The sequence below is a fragment of the Elgaria multicarinata genome, chromosome 1 (assembly GCF_023053635.1).
Source record: "Elgaria multicarinata webbii isolate HBS135686 ecotype San Diego chromosome 1, rElgMul1.1.pri, whole genome shotgun sequence".
Lineage (NCBI taxonomy): Eukaryota > Metazoa > Chordata > Lepidosauria > Squamata > Anguidae > Elgaria > Elgaria multicarinata.
The window spans coordinates 177,043,512-177,071,065 of NC_086171.1; the positions used below are offsets into that span (position 1 = coordinate 177,043,512).

Consider the following 27,554-nt stretch of genomic DNA (forward strand, 5'->3'; position numbering starts at 1 on the left):
TTGTTGTCTTTTTCACAGCCTTTTGGATCCTGGAAGACGGCATGCAAGAATGTCAGCCAGGCTGGTATTGAGGCAGTGAAGGATGTTTTAGATGCAGGTTACGTCCCAGTTTTACACGGCGACTGTGCTTTGGACTTGGAACAGCACTGCTGCATCTTATCTGGCGATACAATCATTGAGGTGAGAGGTGGGGAATGGGACGCTTCTTATTCACGCATAACAAAAGTAGCATTTGGTATTTAGCCTTAATGCATCATTTCCATCTTTCTCCATTTCCACTAGATGTGAAACCATTTCTGCTTTGTTTGTTAGTTGAAATTATTGTTATGCCGCCTTTCAGGATACAGATTCTCCCAGAATGGCTTACAAGTAACATAAAAATAATACAATCACAATACAGAATATTACCTTTAAAAAAAAAATCAATAAAAACCAATCAGTGAATTGTTAGGTTCCTTCCCACAGGCCTAGTTGATGCTAGGCAGCCCTGGTGGGGAGAGGGAATAGGGAGCCTGAGGTCTTCTTCGCTTGTCTCTCCCACACTCTCCTCAGTTCTAACAAACGTGCCAAAAACTTTGCAAATACATCTTCTTGTGGATATAGTAGAGAATGTCTTGGTGTCCATGCACACCAATTGTACTTCCAAGAAATGTGGATTTCTTAGGCTGATTTCTTCTCTTGCCTTCAAACATATATGCAGCATTTATGCTTGATAAGCACTTCAGAATGAAATTTTTTAACTTCTGGGATAGATGCTAGTTTGTAAATCCAGTCGTGAACAGCCTCTCCATGTGTAAACAAACATATGTGTACCCCAGTTTCTTAACCGGGCCAAATGTGCATCAACCTAGGAAGCAGCCAAGATCTAAAGAGATTATTTCAAGTTCTGCAGCTGTATGGCTTGTAAGAAAAACAATGACATGCAAAGGAAATTCATGTATTAACTTCATTGATAAGCAGTCCTAGACTCAACACGTGTTTATGTTAAGCATGAGTATATGCTTGCATGTCACCCTCATAACAAAAGGTGTAAGTCTTTTCTGTGAATGGCAGCATACTCAAGTAGGTTTAAAACATTACTGCCCAAGCTGCAGGGAGTTCTCACTGTTGTGCTTCCTTCTCTGAGGCAGACAAATATGTAGCTATTCTCACATAAATTTCCCTGCGTTCCCAGACTCAAGACGATTCTCACACTAAGATGTGACCCTCAAATTTTATGTTTCCTACTCAGAGAAGCACCATAGCTTATGGTGGAATACATGCATTGCATGCAAAAGGCCCAAGACCCTGGCATCTCCAGTGAAAATATCCTGGGGCTATGAAAGAACATTGGTTGAGATATTGAAGAGCTGCCATGTAGGTGGGTTCAATGAACCCGTGATTTAGTAGAGGGCAGTTTCATGTGTTTCATGTCTCCGCCCCTTCCCCCCTTCCTTTTTCAGGTTCTGGCTATGAAGTTCTTTCCTAGGCGAGTTGTGTTTCTCACAGATGTCAGCGGAATTTATAGCTGCCCACCTGACACTCCAGGTACAGAACAAGTCACGCCAGGGCGGATACTAGCCAGTATTCAAACAAGCACAAACCCCTAACTATTACACAGCAATACTTATTCATGCAGTCCAGTTTTGAAGTATTAATGTTTGAGGTTAATATTTTAGGTGAGCCCGCTTATGCCCATCCTGAACATAGATGTTAAAAAGGATTTGGTGGGGGGGGGGAATGGGGTTTTCTGTGGTATTTCAAAAGAGTGATGGGAATACTAAAACATAACTGAATAGAACAGGCAGTTTTGTATAACAACGCCCACCCTGACCCCTATTGTCATTAAATCATTAGCTTGTAAACTAGATGGTGCAGATAGCTCCCAAGAATTGGTAACAATGACCCCACCCCAAATCCCAGTTTGTTTTTTGCCTTGGAAGTAGCAATGGGGTGGTGGCAACCCCCCTAAAAGTGACCTTAACTCTGTCTACTTTGTGGCTTTTTGCTGCTACAGCTTTCACCTTTCCCCCAAAACCCAGGTTTTCTTCCAGCTAAACAGGGATCACATACTGGATATGACACTATGTTGCCAAACATATTTAACTAGGTGCTGATAACTCGACGGGCAAGTCCATGTAGAGTAAAGCCGTGCTTCCTATAGTAGTCACATGGGCAATCCTAGCCAAGGAAACATCACTCTAGCAATCAAACAGTTTTGTAACAACCCCTGAAAAATCACCCAAGAGAGGGACCCCTTTCCGCACTCACAAAAATGTTCAGGATGTCTTCTCACCTTTTGGCTCATTCTTTGTAATTGGCAAAATCATCCAGTATTATGCCTGCACAATGCGAGAAACACATGGTGCTACTCAAGAAGTCCTATGGCAAATGGATGTTGAAGATGTTGGAACTTGCAGAGATGGCAAAACTTACAGCGATAATGAGAGAAAGGTCAACAACTATGTTTATGCTGGAATGGAAACCTTTGATAGAACATCTGAAAGTGATAGAGAAAAATGATGTATATGTTTGTGGATTTTAGTATTAAGATGGGGAAAGGAGGAAAGAAGGAGAAATTGGAGAGAAAGTAAGTAACGCTCTGTGAATCCAATGTATGAGACTCAGATAAATTATAAGAAAGAACTGAATTTGATTGATATATAATTCGTAATTAAGAAATTAGTGGACATTTTGGGCATGATGAGGCCTAAAAAAAACCCAATGTACTTTAACCTTACCCTTAAATGTTTTTAGTGTAATTGTAGTTGTTTTATGTATACCTTTGTTTGTATGTATTATATGTGATGTCTGTGTAAGTGCTGTTAAAAAAACAGATGAGGGAAAGAAAAAAGAAAAGAAAAAAAAGTCCTATGAAAGATGAGGCTCCAGAAACAGCTGGAGAACATAGACATTGGCTCTGAGAAATGAGTCTTGTACCTCTTACACCATATTTGCACATGTCTCCAGGCACGTGTGTGACTGGAGTAAGGTGCCCTGAGAGATGTGCAAGGAAGGCTGGAGGAAAATTTTGGATCTCCAAATGCCTGGGCCATCATCTTAATTGTGCTGTCATCCAGGCTTCCTCCTAGGCTTGTCATTGGGGAATGACAAACACTAGGAAGGGTTCGAGACTAAACTAGTTGTTTTCATGCTGCAGTGTTTTTATTCTTTAAGATTAGCGACTGCATGTTGTGCTCTGAGATGTATTTCCTTGTGGTGCCAATTCTGAGTCTTCTGATTATTCTGCAACAGGTGCTCAGCTTGTGGATTCCATTGTCATTGGCCCTGATGAGAATATGGAGCCACCTGTGCTCACATCGGTGCTGCCGCATGACACTACTGGCGGTGTGTCCTTGAAGTTACAGACGGCTGTAAAAATAGTTTCTCAGAGCCGTGGAGCCATTCCAGTTCTGATCTGCAAACTGGACAGTGAAGCAGCCGAAAGGGCTTGTCTGACTGGGGAGATGAATGGCGGCGAAGGCACAAAGATTTCCTTCTTTGAAAGGTGACGACTTCTCGGCAAGAGCCTTGAACTAGGCAGAAGAAGGGTTTCACCGAGGCAGTACCATTTGGACAGCAGAATCTGTTCTGTAATTTACACTTGACTGTCACAATCAATTCCAGATACCTTAAACTAAATTTAGGATCCACTGTTAATATTTTAGGATTGAACTGGGTGGCGGCAGAGAACCCAGAACTCATGCTGACCTTCTTCTGAAGAGGTATATAATAAAGCTACATGGCACATAGCAGACTTTCAGGTAGCCTCCTGGAACTAGGAACAGTCTTTTCAATGCTGGCTTAATAAACAAAAGGTAGACAGGTGATAAATATTTATAAAGAAGGGCATTTTTCGGTTCGTTCTTTTTGCAATCCTCCTCCTCAGAAAATACTAAAGCAAAATATTGAGAACTCATTTCAGATGTCAACAGCCTCAGTCCTTGAATGGTTTGCAATTGAAATCAGCATGACCGCTCTGGCTGCAGCAGACTTAGAAATGTTGAGGCTTTGCTGTCCCATTGTCCCATATCCAGATATGTTTTTCTTTCCTCTCACCACCCCGGCCTGATGCATACACTGCCAGAAAGAATCACTGCAGCCACAGAGTTTCATCATGCATACTGTCCTTTCGTTCACATTACTTCCTGTCTGCCTAGTGCTATGCAACTCTCTGCCAAACCTTGAGAGGCCCATGGGATGGCCCTGAACAACCATTAAAGAATTAGCCAATGAATCTATGAAATCATATTACTATTAAGATAAAACTGGCAACATAAAAACAGTTCCAAATAGTCAAAATAGAAATAAGAAGCAAACTCGATGATGATGATGATGCCCTGAACCAAAATTGTAGCAGTTTGGGCTGCTTCTGTTCATGGTTCCATTCCATTCCCCAATCTGTTTACCTTCTCCCACCTACAGCAGTCAATCAGTGTCCCTTGTCCACTGAGCATGTTCAGTCCTCATTGGTCTTTGTGGGGCATTCTCTATATTGGGTTTGTTTTCTTGGGTGTGGTGGAATGGACACACTTGTGCCCAATCACAGCAACATTAAAATCTTGGTCTTCTCCATTGATCTCTATGGGCAGGTCTGAGTTCCATCCCTGGGGACATCTTAAAATAGCTACTCAGTATGAACCAGGAAGTAATGTATCCAAACAATGTCTGCTGAGCCAATGTGAAATAGTACATGTAGGCCTTAGCTAGACTGGGCGAAATCCCGGTGCGATCACCGGGATCGTCCCTGTGCATCCACACGATGCACAGGAGATCCCTGGATCAGGGAGGGATGATCCCTTCCTTGCCCCAGGATCGTGCCCTCGCCTTTGAGCCTGGTTTTTCTATGGTCTCAGGATGATCCTGAGACTGTGGAATGTGTGGGCAGGCATCGTGGGTTGTCCCGATTCCTCGCGAGGAGCCAGGACCCGCACTTGGGGCGCAGAGCTCCTCAGGAGCTCTGCACCCATCGGGGGTGGGGTGGGGGGAGGGGGAAAATTAAATTTAAATTTAAAAAAAGCCTACCTTTCTGCGCACCAGCATTCGTGCACACTTCCTCTTTAAGAAAAAAATTAAAAATGGCTACTGCGATGTCCCTGCTCTTCGAGGTCATCGCACACCGTGTGTAAACAGAGGGGGAGATCTTGAGATAAAAATATCGCAAGATCTTCACCCCTCTGTCCCGCTAGACCGGTAGTCTAGCTGAGGCCAGAGTTTGCTGCAGGCAAAGTCTTCACTGTTCCACAGAGCATCCAGGGCTCTTTGGCTTAGAAAGGACTCTCTCCTTTGGCTAATCTGCGGGGGCGGGGGATTATCTTTCTGGTTGTGTTTGACTTTATATTTACTTCTGCCGATTCATTTAATTGTTGATGTTTTACTTGTATATCAGTTTGTTTGTTTGTTTATTTGTTTGTTTTAAAATGCTTTCAGCCTCCTTGTAGATCCTTTGGGTCAAAAAGGTGGGATATAAAATACTTTAATAAATAAATAAAACAATAATTTGGTGGTGACGCTGTTCTTTTTCCTTTTTTCAATGTGAGAGGTGGGGGATGTGTTTGTTTTTCCTGAGACTTTGAAGAAATGCTGCAGTTTATGGGAAATCTATGGTTGCTTTGTTCCTTGGACGAAATTCTATTTCTACAGACAGTCCTTTTGGCTACAGCATCAACCCCTGGAGGACACAGGGAAGCTGATACACACAGGAAAGATCAGCTAAAGGAATGACAGACCTCGGAAAAGAAGCTGTGAGAAGTGGAGGTGGAAAGCAGGACTGAGCGTCTGACCTGCCAAGTTGGTTTTGAGTGTACTCTTCAAGCAGCTCCCCTGTGACATTTCAGTTCAGTCCCAGTGTCAATCTCTTTAGGTTTCCCATATGACAGATTGTGATGCCCCCTAGAACTAACAGGCTAGGACTTAATTTCCCCGCAGCCCTTAATAAACATTTGAATTCACTGCTGAAATATGAACATAAAAAGGGGATGGAAGAGGAACAAGGCAAGGCTAGGAAGGGAGTTGTTGCAAAATAACTGAACAGGCTAGTTGTTGAAAGGTTTGTATCTCTCTAATGAGGTACCGATTTCCCCACAGGTGAACATGGATGTTGAGTGCTATGTGGTGGCAGATCACACAATGCGCTGAGCTGCACTGGCTCTGTACTAGATTGTATGAAAAGCTTCTGGACTAAATTCTGTAAGAGCCTTTGGACAAGATCTGGATTTGTCTGTATGAGAGGCGTGGAGGCCTTGGCAGGTCAGCAGCCCCAAAGGATGCTGGGGCGAGCAAGAGTGATCCCTTACAGCTTTGGCTCAACTATTTATAGCTGATCACAGAAGGTGACCAAATTAGGCTAGTTGTTAGAAAGTTTTGCATTCAAAGACCAGATGCGTTCTTTCTTCTCATTTGTAGATGAAATTCTATTTTAAGGGTATTATCCTACTGTTGATTTTATTTTACTGAATCTATCACTGACAAGATAGGACTATGCAAAGAATTTTGCCATTTTTTTTAAATGGTCAGTTTAGTTAGGATGGTTGTTTGTGTTTAGTCTTGCTTCCCTTAATTTTTTTAGTCTTTCTTCTTTTAAAGTTTTGCATACTTGTGTCAAAGCCTATTGGTGTTTTTGTTTTTATATATATATATATATATATATATATATATAGTGCTGACTTTAAATTGCTTTTATTTTATTTTAAGGTTTGTTATCTCAAGTCTTGTGCTATATTCAGCCACTGTTTATGACTTTTATGTTGAAACAGGTTTGGCTTATGTTGTAATATATTTTATATGTATTTTATTGTATGTGTGTTATTATATGTAATGATTGGCTTCTGCAATAAAGAATCCTGTAGAGTGTTCCTTTATTAATTTCCTTGTTTTTCCTTTACTCTGTCCTCCTGAGAAATGCCAGCTCCGGATGGAAACATTTTTAGTTTGTATTATACCAATAAGGCAAAAGCAAAGAAAAGTTAAAGCAATTTAAACACATGATTTAAATTTATCCCGAAGCATATTACTTCCACTGATACTCTGATGTTATCATGTGCCATCCCTTGAATAGTATCAACAGTGCTATTAGTTCCCAAAACTTAACTATGGGGCAGTTACTGTGGAGAAACAATCAGCTTTTTAAGTTGCACTATACAAGCAGAGGCAGTAGACCTGCAGTGGTTAAACTGAAGATATGATGTTAAACCACTGCATGGAAGCTCTGTCCAAATGTAACCCCTTTTAATGGAACCCAGAATGAACCACCCAACATTTTTATTCAAGATCATACATACATCTCCTAGCTTTGAGTGTGCTGATTTTGCATAACAGGATTGTGCAATCATGTTCACTTGACTCAGTTCACTGAAGACGAAATCCTAGGCTCAGAAAATTCTCAGAGCCATCCTGTTCTTTCCTTCTGAGTGTATGTCTTTTGCACCTGTCTCCAGCTGTTGAATCTTGGGGTCCTAACAAAAATCCCAAAGTAGATCCAACAAGTCTGAAGTCTGCTCATTCCTGTCCTGCAGACCCACATTAAGATGGTCTCATGCCCGTTGGTACCCAGACACATATATAGTGCCACGTGGAGATGTTCTGTCCCAAGGGACTCCTAGAATCTGAATAGTAGACTTTGCAGAAAAATGCAGAGAACATGGTTCCACATTTCACATAGTAGCTACCTCAATTGGCCATGACCTGTTAAGAGTTTTGGTGGCTCTGTCACAGATATACTAATTACTCATTCCAAGGAGGAATAAAGGCAGGGCCTATGCTGTGACTCTCATCACAGTATTGTTGATGGTCACTTCTCCCACTGCCTATCCCCCTGCCTAGTGACATGTTTAGATAACTGAAATTTTAAGGATAGGTTGCTAACTAGATGTTCATAAAATTGAGTGTGCTCTCTAACCCAACCTGACTGGTATGAACCAAGATGGAGTGCATGCATGTGCACTGGCCTGCTGTGCATTATCTTTCCCCCAGGAATTGGTGTATATTTGTTACAGGGAAAGTTTGAAATTCTGTGATAGCATTCATGAACATGATCTGAAGGCACTGAAACCAAGCAGGTATGGGTCTGGTCAGTGCATGGAGGGGAGACCACCTGGGAACCTCATGTAGCCACCTTGAGTTCCACAGTGGAAGAAAGGTGGGATATAAATGCAATAAATGAATGATAACAAGTTTTGTGAATACACTGATCCATGTTGGCAGTCACGTAGCTACGATTGTCAGCATTTACATGTGTATGGCTGAAAAGCAAGGAATCAGGTAAACTATGTTTAGGCATTCACATGTGAATGTCAGTATTCAGATGTTTGACACACAGCATATCATACAGGATAACTGCAGAAAGCATTGTGTTGAAGCAAAGGCATTTCATTTTCAATTAGGGGCGTACAGATTTTGTTAAATCCCTCCCATCTGTGTTTCACTGATTGTCGGGCATCTTTTGTTCCATCATCTTGTCATGGATAGAATGGGATTCTTCTTCTTTTAGAAATGTACAAGAATTTCATTCCACTTGCACATTAGTGCTAATATGCAATTACACCAATGGACATTAGCAAAAGTGCAAATTTGTGCAAATCTCCCAGCAAACATTTTAAAAAGTTTCCCAGAAGCTTTTAGAATCCATGAAACTCTGCTGTGGAATCTGCAGGTCAGATCCACAGAAGTACAAACTCATTTGTACTTCTGTGGTGGATTTCACCGACATCCCTTTTTGCAGTTTAGATCACACGCTTATCCTAAAGATCCAGAGCAGATTGCAATGATATCTGAAAGAACTAAAAACGAAGCCTGGTGCACAATGTGTTTACGTGTGCACACAGATCTACTGCACATGCAGGCTGCCCCGTTAATTTCAACAGAAGGACCCACATGTGTTGCATTTTGTATATGCACATCTGGTCCCTCTCCACTTTGTGGAAATGCCGTAGCAGAGCCATGTATACGCTGGCTCTTCTGTGCTAGAGGTGGACAACGCACAGTTGTTCATTTCAGTTTAATTTCAAAAGCGCTCTGCAAGCGATTGGTTCAGACCTCTGGTCAGAGCAATGTGTCCCTCCTCCTGCAGACCGCTGGGCAGGGAGGGAGAGAAGGAAAAGGGGGTGGCAGAGAGAAAGAAAAACAGGCGGTGGATCCATCTACTTTTGGTTCTGGCCACGCCCACCGCTAGTGTAAGCCCTTCCCACTGCAATTAGGCATCCGCCAACAGATTACCCCTGAGAGAATGCAACCCTCGGCGGAAAAACAGTTCTCCACCCGTTTTATGTCATAACCAATGGCATAATTCTATGCCATAGAAGGATCGAGGCAAAATGAAATAGCACACAAAACAGTAAGAATAACACTCAGCAAAATTATACTGAAATAACTGCAAATCCTGCAAATAATCTCTTTCTGTACAAAGAATGTCACTCCCCTGCGTCTCTGAGTAGAAACTACTCCAGCCAGACACACACACACACACCACCACAACTCATGACAAAGGCATGAACAAACATTTAACCCATGCATGTTTGTCCTTCCTAATCCAATTTCCTTTGCAGTCCCCAACATAAATTTAAAAAACCTTAATATATAGGTTTTTAAACATTTTTGAAAATATGTAATAAATAAGAACATTAATTATTCTAAACACTTGTCTAAATAGATTTACAACCACAATTTAAAAACTGTTCAGATTTTGTTTTTTATTAATTTTTATCCCAGGAAGTTCTTCATTGTCAATTCAGGTGAAAATTGTGATTGCTCAGCAGTTCTGAAAATCTGGAAGTTTTTTCCTCTAAACCCAAAGTGTTGCACCTCACAGTTTGAGTTTAGACGAAATATTTACAAGGTTTTATGAGAGGAACACTTTGAAGGCTACAGTCCAAGGAGGAAATCAGATCAGCAGAAAATTAACACTTCAGATTGATTTATGAAATGCCAAAGAATTAAGTTAATCTCACATTTGTGCAGCCACGGTCTCTGGCATGTACTGGAATAATAACGGCTAGAAGACAGATGCCGTAAGTTTCCAATTTTTTAAAAAAATCATTTGGCTTTATTTCAGGCTAACGGCTCTCTGACAAGCTTTCACCTATGAAAGGGAGAGGGCAAGAGTGAGAGAGAAAGTGAGACGGACAAGAGAGGAACAGTCAGAAGTTTCTCACTGACCTAGTTCCAAGTTAGCTCTTCAGTGGCTGAATATTGACTACCAACAGGGACCCTTGTCGGAAGCAGCAAAGAGGGAGACATTTAAGGACCCAGAAGGCAAGCATAACAACGCGAACAGGTGAGTCACAAAGCCCTGAAGCTCCCAAGCAACTTGTTTTAGATTGTCTTTGCATGACGGAGGTATCTTTGAGCTGCTCGGCTTCATTTGACAGCTGGGTAACCACCAACAAGCAGTGATACTTCTCAGAACACTAGTCGGGGGAAAGTGCCTGGGTTCCAAAATAGCCTCTGTAAAGCTTCTGAATTGACATTGGGGTTCTGGAGTAGCCTGGGGGATGTGGGAGGTCCTTTCTGGCTGGTTACTTGGTATTATTTCTAATGTGTTTCTGAGAACCGTTCAAGCTCATAGTTCTGTGCGTTCATATCAAGGTCCTTTATTTCTTCCTTGGGGAGTGCTGAATCAAGAGGGGGTTCCTTGGGTAAGTGCAAACCACTGAAATATTAGAATGCGACTTCATTGCCCTCATCAAATATTGGGTCTTTGAAGTGGAGGCTACAAAATTGGCCAACATAACTCCTTGAAATAAATTAAAAGGAACATATGATCAGGCACCACATCCAACACTAGCGTCAAAAACATCATTTAAACCAAAAATGCAAGATAAATTATAGGATTGTTCCTTCTTTATTTGGAATCCAGCTGTAAAGATGAGAAGCTGTAAATTGAAGATTTGTCCAAATACTGAGTTTCATAATATCTGTGGTCATAATCTTAATATGTACAGTTATGCACGCTGAAGTTATATTGAACTCAATGGCACTGAAGCATATGAAACTATCAGCAGATTTGCAGCCAAGTTAGGCAACGGTATTGATAAGACCATTCCCACCATCCCGGCACCCCCTCCCCACGTCTCGATTTTAGAGAATGCATGCTGTATGGTCAAACCCAGAGATTTTCTGCGATATTTACATTTTTTAAAGATGTGATTATTTTGTTAACCCGTGGGTTCCACATGGCACCACACACTCAAGATCTGGACCATGCACTGTTAATTTTAGCTGGCGCGAGAAGCCATCTGATGAGACGCGGTGACCATATAAGGATATACAGAGCAGCGTCGCAGCACATTTTTCGTCTTTCTGTGCTTGTGAGCATTCAGGGTGGATTAAAACATTTTTCTCTGGTATTATTCAAGTGAAGGAGGAGATGAGGATGCATCTAGCTGGCCTTCTAACCTCCTGCCTAGATTGTGGGGCAGAGCAATATTTCTACTTGTGTTGTTTCTTGAGAGTGGGAAAGGATAGCAGATCTCAGTGCTCCACAGCACGGCTTGCTCATGTAAGAGCAGAGGGAGAGTGGGAGTCACAAGAGCAAGGTAGTCAGGGAAGACATATCAGTGTGAAACCTAAAAGCACTCCATCTAAATCATGCTTCAAGATGACAAACCACACTGGTCTGTCATTTAAATCAAGTTTAAATGAGGGAATAGCAGAGATACTGTGCGTCATGGGGAAGGAAGGAGCTAATTTATAGCCTGGAAGCTACATGTTGCTGCGTTCTACATTTGTGAGGTTGATTTTTGATCCCTGCCCCTGATCACCGGCAGGCAGACACACGGAGAGATTACTTGAGCAGTGCAAGGATATCGGAATGACAGCCATTGCTCTCTGGGAGAAAGGACCCATCATGTAAGAGGCATGCGAAAATTCTGGAACTCTTTAAATATGCAACTCCTATGTCTGACTGATACACTGCAAGTTGGCCACCTGTTTTTAGGAGCGCTTCCAAACTCCCCTTGCAGTCAACGTCAAAGCATCCCCACAGTTATTTAAAAGCTGCATGTGAAGGCCTAATTTAAAGCATTTACATTGGTCAGTTGTCTCCTGGACCCTTCCATCTGCAAACTTATTTTCTTCAAGTATGGCCAACATATAGAATGAATGATAGTTTGTTATCTGCAGCATTTCAGCCAATGGGCTTGGAATAAAGTCCAGATCTATGGGAGTGTTTCATCTTGAAAGCCCACACTTTCAAGATGAGGTGTACAAGGCATGGTTGTTTCCTTTATCACCAAAGTGGAATTGGAGCAAACCCCACCTCCTATTCTAACATCAATCAAAGTGTGTTCATGAAGGGAGATGGGTTTTTTTCACTTAATACTTACCTTTCTGTGCCTAAGGAACAAAATAGATATTATTTTAAATGTGTGTCTCATAGCTATGTCTTCTTTTCATTTTTACTCTGCAGTAGTTGCATACCCTCCCCACACGCCACACTGATATGAATCTTAAAACCTCCACACAGTATGCTAGGGTCCCAATCCAGATTGGAGCTCTGCTCCTACTATAGAGTAAAAATGAGAAAAGTCATACCTGGAAGACATACATTTAAAGTAATGTCCGTTTTGGCACTAAGCTGCAACAAAGAGCTGATTCACATGTACATTTCAGTTATGATAAAGTCCAACATGGTCATTGCTCTGTCAGTAATGAAACAACAGCTGTTTCAAAGTCGGTGGATTGCTCTCCCCTCACCCTCACAGCAACCATTAACTAAATACTTAAATGAAAAGGAAAACAAGTTTCACCATCTTTTGCATCTGGTCAAGAGGGCAGGGCTCCTGCAGATTTAACTGTTGTGATAAAGAGGGAGTTTATTATTTATTTATTTATTTATTTAAAACATTTTTATCTCGCCCTATATCATTAAGATCTCAGGGTGGTGTACAGATAAAAGTTTCATCGCGTGCTGCAGGCATACAAATGACACCTGCTGAAATTCCCTTTTATCTACAACTGTTGAAGATGCAGGAGCCCTGTCTTCCTTTTCATATGGTCAACCTAAGAGCTGCACTGTTTTGTTGATCAATCAATTACCTTAATCAGTTAAAATATTTCATCAATCATCTTCCAAATGATTGCTTTAGTTCCTACTCAGATATAATTGATTGGTTGTTTAATCAATTAAATAATGCAGTGAATTGACTAAGGCTGCAATCCTATGCATCGGGGAATGAGCTGTGCTCAATATAAGTGGGGCTGACTTGCAACTAAACATGCATAGGATCATGCTGTGAGATGTCTTTAATCAAGCAGTGGCTGCAGTATGACCAAAAGAACAGTAAGTAGCTATCCCTTTCTTAGACACTACTTTTAAAAGAGAAAACATGCTTTTCAATTATGCATGTAATGTTGGAAGGCTAGCATGTTCAGTCCATTGCAGAAAAAGAAGTGCCAACTCCAGTTCTATTTTGTAAGCTTGAATACAGGTATCTTCTACCTGAAATCAATAACACATACTAGCTTTCTGACACCCTCAATCTCTGCATCTTAAGATATGATAATAACTCCTGAGAGCACTCCTCTGTCTTTTAAAAGTTAATGGGGAAACAGCCCTCATTCTACAGTCTAACGGGCCCTCTAAATGATCTCCCCCCTCTCAATTTCTTAGGGCTGGTTGATTCTCACCAAAGGCCCCAGGAGAGTAGGGGCTATTTGCACTGACCTCTAGGTGCCATGCAGATGGCCACATCCAAGCCAATGGCAGATACAGAATTCTGAGTTTGTTAACTTTTAGGAGCATGCTAAAAATTAGTATGTGCAGAACTCTGAGCATCTTAGCCCACACACGTTGTGACTGCCCCACTCACAGCAGTAGCAGTTAAAAATAATAGCACACCATAGCCATCAAACCAATGGGGGAAGAAGAGGATGGTTATGAGGATCAATCCCTGAACATGAATGTATAAGCTTCAGGAAAATGTCCATCGGGCCATGAATTTTTCTAGTATAAATCCTGCATATTTGAATTTAACCAGCTGCTCATGGCATTTATGGGGTGCTAATCACTACTGTATAAAAGTAGTATATAGATTCTGTAGGGAGACTTTATGGAGATTGAAAAGCTTAAGTTCCATTAATGGCCTCTTGTAAAAAAAAATAAAGATCTGTTTAAAATCCAAATCGTTCATGCTGAAAGCTTCCTGGCTGTCATTTCCCAGAAGACTCTACTGAGCATGGATCATGGTCATGTCTATTATTGCAAGCAAAGCACAGGCCTATAAGCCAGTTGAGTCAAAAGCTGGCTGATCAAAGTCCAGACATTGATCCTGACTTCATATTCCTTCAACTAAGAAGGGCAAAACCCCTTTGAGATAAACCAGTGGCCTCAGTAAATCATCATACATTGCTTTGACACAGTGCTGCTTGAACCACCTAGGTAGATTCCGACTTATTTCTTGCAATACAGATATCTTGATCACAACCAAGTACACGATATATGGCTCTCAAAGTCTGGCCATTAGAGAACATGGAGGACGGAGTGAATCATATCTCCGCCCCATGAGCCCTGTTAAATTTAATCTTGAGATGATGCACGATGATAGGACCACGCTCTATGCACCAGTTCCCCTTTCCCCTGCGATCCTTTTTCACTGACGCTGGCAAAGTGAGTTTGGTCACATGGAAGAAACGGGCTGAAATTCATGACCGCTGTGAATTGCGTGCGTATTGCATTGCTTTTTGGTGGTCCCACTAGAGTCAACAGCACTGTGTTGGGAGGAGCAAGCCGCCCTGTGAAATGGAAGAAGATCAGCCTCCTTTGGCTTTCTCACAGATGGTTTTAAGTTATCGGACCTTCTGTAGGAGATGCATTTTGTGCCTCAGGGCTGAAATTGAATGACACAGTAGAAGGCCCTGGTTTCTAGGGCCTTACGTGAAGCCCTATAAAAAGGAAAATGTATATTCTCGGGACTTTTCCAGATGGTTAAAGTCTTCCATGATCCCAGTGCCACCTGCAGTGATACCCCATCTCGCCTTCATGAAAGAGGTGGGACTACCCTTGCTGTTTGTGTGAGGATAGCATTGTTAGGGTGGGAAAGATTTCTCTAAAAACAAACCAACATTCTACAAGGTGATACTGCCCATCACTGCAGTGGGTGAGTACGTCGCTTCTACGGGAGGAAACTGGGACAAGCAAGCAAGAGGAGAACAAAAAGACAGGGGGAATAGGAAATTAAAAGAGACAAGATGAGAGGCTAGTGGCATTGTGCATGACTTGCCACAGCACCAGGACAGATGACAGGGAGGATTTTTCCAGAAATTTCTGTCAGGTTTTACTACTGGTTAACCCACAGGTACCTGTCTTCCCCCACCCCCACCCCTGTTGTTTCCCCACCCTGATAGCTTTGTGTGTTTGTGCGACTTAGATTGAGAGAACAGTGTAGGAAGAAAAGGTTCATCCTCCCTCCTCCAGCACCACTGTTCTGATCAAAACTGGAACTTCTGCCCTCTCTCTCTGGCGGACTTAAAGTAAACATGAATAAGTTTATTTATTTATTTATTTATTTATTTATTTATTTATTACATTTTTATACCACCCAATAGCCGAAGCTCTCTGGGCGGTTCACAAAAATTAAAACCATCTGGTCAGATCTCCCACATCACATGAAATTTGGCTTTGGGAATTTGTTTGTAGTATACGGTATGTTTACCACCTTTCTGCAAAGCCTACCAACACACTAAAAACAATACAACATAGCAAAAACAATGTAAGAAACCCCCAGTATCATAACATTAAAAGCAACACTAAAAAACATCATTGATAACATTTAATAAAGCAATTTAAACCACCAAATATGTTTTAAAAGGCCACATTAACAAGGTGTGTTCTGACATCTTTTCTAAAAACACAGAGAGAGGGGGGACTGACTGTAACTTGGAGGGGAGAGCATCCCACAGTTTGGGAACAATGCAGGAGAAAGCCTGCTCACGCATCTGTCAGGTATGCTTTAGGGTGGATTCCTGCATTGAGCAGGGTGTTGGACTCGATGGCCTTATAGGCCCCTTCCAACTCTACTATTCTATGATTCTGTGCCCATCAAGTGGGCCTCTGCAAGTGGCACTATCTTCAGAAGGGCTCCTCCTGCCGATCCTATATAAGTCAGGGTGACCATATGGAAAGGAGGGCAGGGCTTCTGTATCTTTAACAGTTGTATTGAAAGAGAAATTTCAGCAGGTGTCATTTGCATGCATGCAGAAGCTAGTGAAATTCCCTCTTTGTCCCAACAGGTAAAGCTGCAGGAGCCCTGGTCTCTTAACTAGATACAAAAGGGGGAGGGCTCCTGCAGCTTTAACTGCTGGGATGAAGAGAGAATTTCACCAGGTGCCACATGCATACCAATGACACCTGGTGAAATTCCCTTTGGAATACAACTGTTAAAGATACAGGAGCCCTGTCCTCCTTTTCATATGGTCACCCTAATATAAGTTCTCTTGCTTGTGTAAACCAGTCATGGCTTCAGTTGAATATCTGTATCTGGTTGAGACATATGGAAATATGTTTTAACTTCTTCGAATTCTCTGAATATTTTAGATCTTTTTAGTAATTGATGCTTTAGTTTTTGCTGTGGGAAGCCGTGTTTTTGCTGCCTTTAATTTTGTATTTTATGTATATTGTCCTAGAGGTTTTCCCCTACCCCCTTTCTTAGCTATAGTTGAAGTGGTGATTATGATGATGAAATAATAGTGATGACAATAACATTGATTATGATGACAATCATCATTAGCATAATCTAAACAAGTATATGAGCAACACTGAAAATAATCAGGCTGCCAATCTTCTCACCATCAAGAAAATTATCATAAATGAGTTTCTCTTTGGGAACTGTTTCAGTAATCCTTTTTGTATAATTTCCATGGTTTTTTCCTGTCTTATAAACAAGAAGATGCACAAAAGATAATGCCATTATAATTTTTTTTTAAGGAGCTATAAGTCTCTTGGGTTTTGGTCATACCTGGAGGCTTATTTGGGGATGTGAACAAAGAGATCATGATACCTGGATTTTCTCTCTCCACTATTTAAAATGGTTGGTACTGAATATTGGAAGATATGGTGAACCAATAGGCACTCTTTGCATTCTTAAACACACCATGAAAATAAAAGGGCTAGTACAGGTTGGATTGGGATAGTGTAGGGTGACCATATTTGGAAAACCATAAAAGAAGACACCTGGGGCGGGGGCGGGAGAGCCGATTTCCAGGCCCTCTGGAAAGAGTCACCCACCCTGCTCAAATTGGGGCCTTTTCTATAATGTCCAGGAATGACATGCTTTCCCCTTTAAGGCCTACGTTGTAGCAGTGGGGATGGGGAATGATACATGTCAAAAAAGCACATCATACACACACCCACACCGACACACTAATGGTAGCCTTAAAGCGGAAACCGTGTCATTCCAGGACATCATAGAAAATTACAGAAACCCACCCCCCTGACACCCAGGATAGAACAAAAAAAAAAGGACAATTCTGGGGAAATCCTGACAGTTGGTCACCCCAGGGAGCTTCGGCTGTTGGGAGGTATAAAAATGTGAATAATAATAATAATAATAATAATAATAATAATAATAATAATAAAAATAAATAAATAATAGAGTGTGATCTAACCGGCTTTCCTGACCTCAGGTCTTGTGTCTACTTCACTTTTTCTTGAGTCCATCTGGGTGAGTAGGAACTGAATATAACTGCTTTTGGCTGCAGTATCATACCCATTTACCTAGGGGTAAGCCTCATTGAACTTAGTGAGACTTCCTTCTGAATAGACATGTTTAAGACTGCACTGTTTATTGCCTTTCTGTTTTTAATTTATATGATGTTAGACTGCATCATGCCACTGCTTTTTTTTTTAAATAGTTTGATGGTGTTTTATTATTGCTCCTGGTTGCAGTTGGAAACTGTGACAGCTATTAAAATAGAAATGTGGTGTACAAATATTTTAAATAAAAGCTAGGCCATAGATGATAATTCAGCTGAGTACTGTCTAAACAGCTTGCAAAGGATCTGCGTATTTCTTGCCCATCAGAGAGGCTGTAAACACAGTAGTTTCAATATAGGACATCTTGCCTTCATCCCAGTGTACTATTAAATGTCATTCTGAAACCATGGAGAAGGAAGGGATTTCTCTAAGGCACTTGTTTTCTCTAATCTTTTTTCGCTGACTGTGGAGAAAATGTGCTTTGCCACATGAAAGAAGTGCACTCCATGACCACTGATAAATGTGCATGGCATCATTCTGATATTTCATTGCTTTTCAGTGGGACACATGACTTAGTGGTACTTGCTTGGGAGTGGCAAGACAGTGGAGGACACTCAGGGGGCAAGTGTGCTTTAGCCAGACAAACAAGGTCATGCTGTTTCCTGTTCTAGTGCACGTAGAACCACAACACCTCTGCTTACTGGGCTTTCTTGAGTTAGTCAATCCTTAGTTGTAGATCTGTTAATTCTGTCAAATTACATTGTTGCTCTTCCGTGACTCTCACATGCTTGAACTCCTATCTCAAAGAGACAGACAATTCTAGACTGATAGTTTTGTTCAGGCTGTTTGGTCATTTATTTCATCTCTAGACCACCCAATTGTTCTCTGGGCGGTTCACAACAATTAAAACCATAAAATGCAAGACAATACAATACAATATATAATGTTAAAACTACAGTATAGAAAATCAAAAATAATAACCAAATAGAAACTTGCAGCAGTGCAAAGATTTACAATACAGTACTGGATTTAAAACAGAAACCCAAAGGTTAAAATGCCAGGAAAAAGAAGAAGGCTTTCACCCGCTGCCCGAAAGAGCACAACGTAGACCTCAGGCAAGCCTCTCTGAGAAGCTCTTTCCACAAAAGTCCTGCTTCTTAGTAACGACCCACGTCACTTCTGTTGACCGGGGGAGGGGGGGTCCTGGATTAGGGGAGTAACAGTGATTTTAGCAGTAGCTGTGATTTTCTCAAACATCACAATGAAACCAGACATTTTCTTTTCCCCCTCCCTCCTTTAACTAAGACGTTATTTGAGCCAGTCAACTAAGAGAAAGAGGATTCAATGGGTAGAATCAAACTAAAGTCCTACTTAGAATAGACCCATTGAAAGGAATGGGATTAAGTACTAAAGTCCCATTCATTTCAATGGATCTACTTTAAGTAAGTTTTTAGCTGTATTTCACCCAATGTTTTATTACCAACTTGCACAGAGAAGCTGGAAACTAAACTAACTTGCACAGGCGAAGGGAAACTAAAAACGTTATCTATAATATACTGTAGAGCAGTCTTCCCCAGCCTGGTGCTTTTCAGCTGTGTTGGACTACAACTCCCATTGTCTTGCAGCCAGAATACTTGGAGTTGCGGTCCAACACATCTGGAGGGCACCAGATTGGGGGAGGCTGCTCTATATGAAGATAAAGGAATTTAAGCAAACAGGAATTTGGAAGTCAAATCCTATCAGCCACTAGAAGAAGTCAATTATGAGCTGGCCCTAGCACTGCATTATTCTGTCAGAAAGTTCACTGTAGGGATGGGCTTGGGACCACTGCAACGGTCTTCAACCACCCAACAAAGGGAAAACTATTTTCTTGGAGGATGGCTAACAGGACCAGTTCCAGGTTTGAAAGGAAGCCTTCAGTTAAGTACCCTCTGGTAAACCCACTTCTTCATTTTAATTTCCCACAGTGCCCCAGAGTGATGCAATGTTGGGGGCACTGTGGGAAGTTGTAACAGCCACCTAGCACTGCATCACCAGATAAATCTGCAGCTAGGGACCCTGCCAAGCGCTCCTGGACCCTAGAGTGCCAGGTGTTTACAGCTGGCCTTATAGGTATAAAAATGTTGCTGGAAAATAAGCATCCCTACTTAATCAGGCCTACAATCTTGCTTTTTAGATGAACTTGAATAAGAATGGGTTTCTCATCAGGGTTTTGATTAACACAATGACCCAATACAGATGCCCAACTTATGAAGTGGTGAATGTTTCTGTTTTATTTTTTATAATTTTTCCTTTGTGGTCTGTCTTCATGAAAAGATGGTGTGATAATGATTGCCTCCCCTCTGCCACCATGCATTCTAATGTGCAATAAATGTCGGGTGCCTTTTGCAATGGTAAGGTTTCTCCACATTTACTACTTGGTATGTTGGTCAGCTCTATTCACCTGTTCTCAAGTTTCTGCTAGTGTGTTCATGGGGCTGCCTATATAGCAGTGGGTTGCCACCATGATAAGCAAAACCCTGAGCTTTTGCTGTGTTGGGGTGGCAGCTGCTAAACCCAATGCAGCAGTGAAAGTGTGGGATTTCTGGCAACTGGGCCTGCCCCTCCCCTCTGCCTGGGTGGATGGTGACCAATCGGGTCACCATATACCTGGCCACACTTCTGCCACAACTCCAGAGTGAGAATAGATGGCACTGTACTTACCTCGCTCCAGAGAAAAAAAAGTCAGGGTAAGATCCTGACCTGTTTGCTTTGCAGCATCATGGGAAAGCCTCGCAATGGTTGTGAGGTGGCTGTTGCATCATCTAATCGGTGCAGCCATCCCAGGGTTTTTGGTGCATATGGACAGGCCCTAAATCTATACTGACAAGAAGCTTATGCCTGATCTACAAACAACAGCAACAATTTATTGCAGTCAATAGACCATTCCAACAAAAGTTCCATACAGAAACACTTAGCGTACAGTTAGCTATTAAAAAGTTATCATAGAGGATCTAATAGAAATGGCCAAGTTCAAAAACTTGGCCACTTGCTCGGTGATTGATTTAAAATTGGCAGTAGTCATGCTTAATATCAAGATCTCGGTAGAAAACTATTTTGTTTTAAGCCAATCAGCCTTCGTAAAGGTCTTTGTAGTCCTTAGATTCTGTCTTTTCTCTTTCCTCAGTTCCACAAATACTTTGACATGGTGCAGGCATGAATCAGGGCTGCGTGGGGAACAGGAGAGGCAACTTTTCTTAGCCCTCTGCAAAACAAGGGGCACTTTGCCTCAGTGCATGTGGATACCAGGGACTTCTGCCCCTGCCCAGCCACATTGCTCACCAGACCAGAGTTCCCCATATACCTGGGTCATAGGAACATCGGAAGATAGGAAGCTGCCTCATACTGAATCAACCCATTGATCAGTATTGTCAACACTGACTAGGGCCCTGTCTACACACCATACTGAAGGCGCATGCATGCTCCCCCAGTACGACCCCAAAACGATGGTATAGACGGCAGCCCAGAAGAGACGGAGGAGGCGGCAGCTGGGGAACCGGGGTAAGAGCAACCCGGGTTGGAGAGCTCAGCGGAAGCAGAAGCCGAGCTCTCAGACCCGGGTCGCTCTTACCCCGGCAGCAGGAGGCCGGCGGGGAGGCGGCGGCGGCAAGGACGTGGCAGGTTCCCCAGCTGCTGCCTCTTCCGTCTCTTCTGGGCTGCCGTCTACACCATGGTTTTGGGGTCGTACTGGGGGCGCATGCATGCACCTTCAGTATGGCGTGTAGACAGGGCCCTAGACAGGGTTCCAGACAGGATCTTTTTCCAGCCCCACCTGGAGATTTTGGAGATTGAATTTGGGACCTTCTGCATGCAAAGCAGCTGCTCTACCAGAACCACAGCCATCGGTCCTTGTAGGGGGCAGCAGCAGGGCCCCAACATCTGCCCCAGGCCTCTTAAACCTTCTGGGTGGCCTGGGGCAGATGTGAAGCTGATTTTTACCCAGCTATGCCTATGAAAATTCTGCCCTGGTGTAGGGGCAGGATCACATCCTGGTGCTGGAATGAAGGCAGGAGGTGTTCCCTGTGTGGCGCTACCATGGATGAAATGGGCATTATTGTTTAATTTAATGAAGGCTTAGGGGTTTGGGGAGGGGGTTGGTTTTAATAAGCTGTGTGCATTTTCTCATAACACTTTCTTTCTTTCATTCATTTATATACAACCTTCAGTTTAATAATACTCAGGGTGGTTTCTAGCAAAATACAATAATAAAAAATAAAGGATTATCTAATGCTAGCTGTCTGCCAAAGGAATGGGATCTGCTGGCAGAATGGACTTCCCTTTCCCGCCCCTGCAGCCCCTTCCATGTCCACCAGATATCAACAAACACAAAATGTCCAGCAATTAAAAGCAGCAGATTCCAGATTAAGTTCAAAACTTACGTTAGTACCTAGAGCAATATATATTATTAAATGGAATTTTATATCAACTAGAAGTTTAGAGAGTATAATTTTGCACTGAGCCAGAAAAAAATGCTGTCCTATATTTGGGGATAGATAACTAGTTTAAATAGGCCATCACATTTTTAAAGTTTGGGTCAGGCAAACCCAATGACCAAGGAGAGCACAGACCCTGATTTATAGGGCAAGTTCTTTTAGTATTTTTATTCAAATGAAAATTATGTAGATTTAGGCAATTAATAAACCAATCAGTGGACTAACAACAGAATTGTATACATGTCTACCCAGTAGTAGTTCACTGAGATTTACTGCTAGGTAAGTGTAGTCAAGCCTAAATCTCATAGAATTAATCAATTAAAAGCACAATCCCATCTCCCCTAGATATTGTCTGAAGGGCCATTGGATACTGGGGAATCCCCCCTCTGAGCTTGAAGATAGTGCTCTCCAACCTCAGAAGGGAGTGCCGGAGACCTGTCCACTCCCCACCTCCTTGCAGCAGGAACAAAAAGAACTGTGCTGGCTGCCCTCTGAGGTCAGAAAATTGACCTTGGGGAGGGGAAAATGAGGGCATTGCAGTGGGTGGGGAGGGGAGGAGACTGGAGAGGCCAGGATATGAGTTGTCCTGAGCCTCTTCCAGTCTCTTCCCCTCCCCCTGAGAAGCATCCTCCACTGGATGATCAGAAGCCTCCAAGGCAGGATCTACACAACTGCTTTAAAATGGTTTATAACAGTTTTGAAAACTGTTGGGGCCCAGGACATGCTCCATATACAGCACTCAAAATGTTTTCAAAGTGTTTTATCCTGCTTGGTGTAGAACTGGCCCAAGTTCGGGGCTTCCAGTCATCAATGATGCAATCAATAGGAGATTCTTTTAATTTTCTTTTAATAAAATTCTTTTAATTTTCATCTCAGATATAAGTTTGGTCACCAATTATATCTAGTCCTTACTATTCTCCTATCAATTTAAATAGTTTACGTTGGGATGATGTCAGCATCTTTCTGTTTTAAGATATAATTTGCAAATCCATTTCAATGATATTTGATTTGTAGGGCAAGTTCTATTACGGACATCAGAAGGCTACACAAACATCTGTCATGCAGTCCTATAGTTACATACTTTCAGAGGGTTATAGTGATGGGTGACATCAGCTACCCTCATAAATCCTGGATATGTGTGTGATCAGGTCACAAAAACAAATGTCTTTCTTTGTGCCTGTCTTCATGGTAGAAGATATAGTGCCTGAACTGAGATTTTCAGGAAGGGAGTCAGAAGAACTCAAGCAAATACTTGCAATGAGATGAGGTTTTAGGACTTAACAAATCCCCGGGTCTGGGTGGTTTCCATCTGAGAGTTCTTAAAGAATCGAAATGTGAAATTGATTATCTTCTAATAAATATGTAACTTGTCCCTAAGGTTGGCTTCCATATCAATGGACTGGAAAGTAGCCAAAGCAACACCAATTTTAAAAAGGGATCCAGGGGAGATGCAGGAAATTATAGCCAATTAACTTAATATTTGTTCCAGGTAAATTAGTAGAGTAACATTGTAAAAGACCAATCTATTAAGCTTATAGAAGAAAGTTGGGCAACTTTTGGGGGCCTGGGAATCCCTGACCCTGCTGTTGCCAAAATTTGGTGGCAGTAAAAAATGGCAATTTTTCTTTAAAACCAAAGAGCACAGTTCAACTACCAAAATGTGCATTCTTTACATGCCTTGTTTTAAAGTAAAATTGCTGCTTTGACAGCAAATTTGGTGGTAGTGGAACAGTGGGTACAATGCTAAACCTCAATCCATGTGTTGCCAACCCCCTGATATAGTGGGTGCCAAGCTAAACCTCAATCCATATGTTGTCAACCCTCTGATACAGTGGGTGCCATGCTAAGCCCGTAATCCATTGCCTACCCTTACTGGAGACGAGTCAATAATTTACAAAGGTAAGCCCTGTCTCACTAAGCATTTAGAGTTCTTTAAGGATATGAATAAATATGTGAACAGAGGTGATCCAGTAGGCCTTGTTTATTTGGATTTCCAAAAGGCGTCTGACAAAGTCCCTCACCAAAAACTCCTGAGCAAACAGCAGTCATGTGATAAGAGGAGAGCCCCTCTTATGGATTGGAAACTGGTTAAGAACAGAAAACACAGAGAAGGAATACGTGCTGAGTTCTCCCAATGGAGGGATGTAAACAGTGGACTCCCCAAGAGTCTGTATTATGCACATTTTAATTTGTTCATAAATGATCTGGAATTTTGGAGTGAGCAGCAAGGCTACAACATCGGTGGAAGTTGTTTCTGAGCTGTCTCTCGAGCACCATCTAGTGTCTTTATTCCCTGACTACAGCCGCCATTTCTCTAATTAAAAATCTGGCTGGAATTAGGAAGTTGCCCCACCCAAGGCAAAAGCAAAACATTCAACTATTATCTCCCTTAGTTTCTGCCTTATTTGATTGTACTTCTTTTCAAGGAGGGATATGAGTCCAGCTTCTCCATTCGAGAATGGAGTTTGTGTGCGACCAGCTCACTAGTCTCTGTACACAAGGTGGCAGGAGTGGGTAAGTGGGGTGCTGCAATGCCAGTAGCAGGGCCTGAATAGTTAGGATTGAGTCAGAGCAGCATGAGAGCTGATGTAGTACAGTGGGAAGATGGACAGACTGAGCTACAAACCAGGAAGGCTACTTTGAATCTTCTCTATACCGTAAACTAACTTGGTGGTCTTAGCAAGGCTCTCTACCCAGGGGTGCTGAACTGGCCCTCTGGAGTTCCTCAGGGGGCTGTACCCCCTTTTCCTGAAGCACCCAAACCTGGGGTGGTTTCCCAGCTTTCGTCTAGTTTTTTACCCCCAATAAAAGGTTGAAATCTCTCTCTTAAGGCTTAGTTACTGTTAGTATACTGATATTTTTAGTATCCAATATGCTGGTGTTTCTTATATTTTAGCCCCATCCCTTTTTACTTCAGCCCCACCCATTACTGCAATGCAGCCCCCGGTAGCTTCTCTGAAATGAAATGCGGTCCCTGGACTGAAAGAGGTTCTGCACCCCTGCTTTTGCCTAAGCCCACATCTACAATTTGGGAATAATAATAATAATAATAATAATAATAATAATAATAATGCATTTTTGTAAGGATCACAACAAGATGATACATATAAAAAAAATTCCACTGAACACTCAAAGGTACCGTATAAATGCTACCACCACCATCATCTCTAAAATCAACTGACCAAGTGGCTGACTTTAAAACTGCTTTCACTGGAGCTCACTTCTGTGTTAATGACTTCAGGGGCTCTTCCACACGTCGTACTGAAAGCGCTTCCATCCGCCCCCAGTGCACCCAGAAAACGATCGTGCAGCTTGCCTGTAAAAGAGATGAGGAAGGGGCGTCCTTGCTGGCGCCGGTGCCCCTCCCACCTCCCTCCTCGCCGGCCGGCTCGGAGAGCTCGGCGGAAGAAGGCGGGGTGGAGAGCTTCTCCACCCTGCCTTCTTCCGCTGAGCTCAACGTCCCGGCGGGCGAGGAGGGAGGGGGGGCACCGGCGCCAGCAAGGACGCCCCTTCCTCATCTCTTTTACAGGCAAGCTGCACGATCGTTTTCTGGGTGCATTGGGGGCGGATGGAAGCACTTTCAGTACGACGTGTGGAAGAGCCCCAGGATTGCAGTCTTAGAGCCTTTGAATTTTCTAAGCATTTTCTAGTTTGTGCAGGATGGGAAAAAACTTCTAAAAGCATAAGCAGTTCTCTCATTCTCTGGCCTGGAATTTGGCATGCCTGTCAGACACACAAGCCACCAGATATTTTTAAAGCAATATGTCCTTAATTCTAATAATTAGGATTTCCTCCCCATTGACACTAATGGGAATTGTCCTTTATTTGCAGGAGGATTTCATCAAATTGCACTGCTGAACTCCAGTTGTTGACGGAAGAACAATGGCAGGCCGGAGGGGAGGTGAGCCTCCTGCCAGTTCTCCTGCCCCTGTATGCCCTCACATCTCCCAGCCAGCACCCACCAAGTCACCTAGCCCCCTGCATCATCTCCCACCCCTACCAATCTCCCTAACTCCCATGGCTCCCCCATCCTCTACTGCATCTTCCACCTACCTCTCCATTGCCACCACTGGTGCTTTCTGAAGACTTGCGTCAGCTGTAAAAAGTGGCTAGCATGGTTGTCCAGAGAGCCGGCTAGCCAGGCACAAATGCCTGCTTTTAAGGGGGTCCTTCCACAAAGGCAGGCCTTGTAGGAGAAGGATACCTGGATATCCATTGAAGGGAGGATCCCTCAAAGTCAGGCATTTGCCCCAGCCAGCTCTCTGGACAATGGCGCTGGCCACTTTTTACAGCTGAATAGGCTTTCCAAAAAGTCTGCTCACCCACTGGCTCGCTCTAACAGAATCCTCAGAGTGAGCCAGTGGGTGGGCAGTGGCTGTTCTGGAGAGCCCCACTAGCCACTCTCCTACTGTGGCATTTGCCACAGAGGAAGAGCGGGCTGGCCAGACTCTCTGGAGCTTCTGCTGTAGCAACTTCAGAGAGGTTCAGGCAGCAACTTCAGAGAGCCCCATCAGCTCCTCTCTCCCACTGGCACTCCAGGCCATGAAGCTTCCTGGGGTTCCTCATGGAGATGAGGCTTGGCCTCCAAGTCCTGGAGGAAACCTCTTTGGAGGGAGTTGCTGCTGTTATCTCTGTTTTGAGATTGCAACCAGATAATGTATTTGCCAAACGGGCTTGTATAACAACAACAACAATAACAACAACAACACTGTACTGGATTCTGTGAGAGTTCAGAGCAGACTTTTTCCCCAGGCAAATGGACACAATGGAATTTGAGCTGTCAATTATGTTTTAATTAATGCATTTTCTTTATTCTGGATCAATATTTCTTACTTTCTAGGTAAAACGTTGAAGAGATCTTCCGTCCCCGGGGTGACCATCACACAGTTTGTGGAAGATATTCCTAAAGGGTGCGACACTCCTGACTTTGAACGGAAACCAATTACCTTAACGCTACAGGAAGGTGAGACTTCCCTAAAGACCCACTATCTCTAGTTTGTCTCTGATCCCCGAGGTATTTGGAAAACAGCACGTATTTTAAGCAATTTATTTTAGAAAGCCACTAATGGTCCAATCTGAAGATATACTCTCCCAACAAATAAATAAGAGCCATCAATCCTTGGGAAATAGCATGAACATAACCATGTCAGAATTGCATCTGTCTGCCCCCAACAAGGTGCTCATCCCCTTGTTGTGGGCCTTCTGTAGCAGCTGATTTAGGGAACTGTGTGGGTCACCTCAAGAGTTAGAAATGAAAGCAGGATCAATGGTTGCCCTTCTCTTGTGCTTTGTGCTGTGCTTTTTCAAAGGCTGCACTATGAAGATTTTGTTTCTTATTAATATATAGGAGGAATTTGATAACACAGGGCAAATATTCCAAAGAATATTTCTGTTACTTGGTCTCTTTTTTCAATACA

General features: G+C 42.6%; 2 protein-coding genes across 2 annotated transcripts in view; both read left to right on the top strand.

Moving 5' to 3' along the window:
* LOC134394309 (uncharacterized) overlaps window positions 1-4,845 on the top strand; it is a 40,585-nt gene extending 35,740 nt beyond the window's left edge. Inside the window, exons 4-6 of the mRNA XM_063119653.1 lie at window positions 19-180; window positions 1,443-1,527; window positions 3,235-4,845. Coding sequence (XP_062975723.1) covers window positions 19-180; window positions 1,443-1,527; window positions 3,235-3,491 — 504 coding nt within the window. The 3' untranslated portion in view covers window positions 3,492-4,845. The remainder of the gene's footprint in view (window positions 1-18; window positions 181-1,442; window positions 1,528-3,234) is intronic.
* A 5,312-nt stretch (window positions 4,846-10,157) lies between these two features.
* IGFN1 (immunoglobulin like and fibronectin type III domain containing 1) overlaps window positions 10,158-27,554 on the top strand; it is a 57,349-nt gene continuing 39,952 nt past the window's right edge. The window contains exons 1-3 of the mRNA XM_063140219.1: window positions 10,158-10,249; window positions 25,969-26,038; window positions 26,978-27,100. Coding sequence (XP_062996289.1) covers window positions 26,020-26,038; window positions 26,978-27,100 — 142 coding nt within the window. The 5' untranslated portion in view covers window positions 10,158-10,249; window positions 25,969-26,019. The remainder of the gene's footprint in view (window positions 10,250-25,968; window positions 26,039-26,977; window positions 27,101-27,554) is intronic.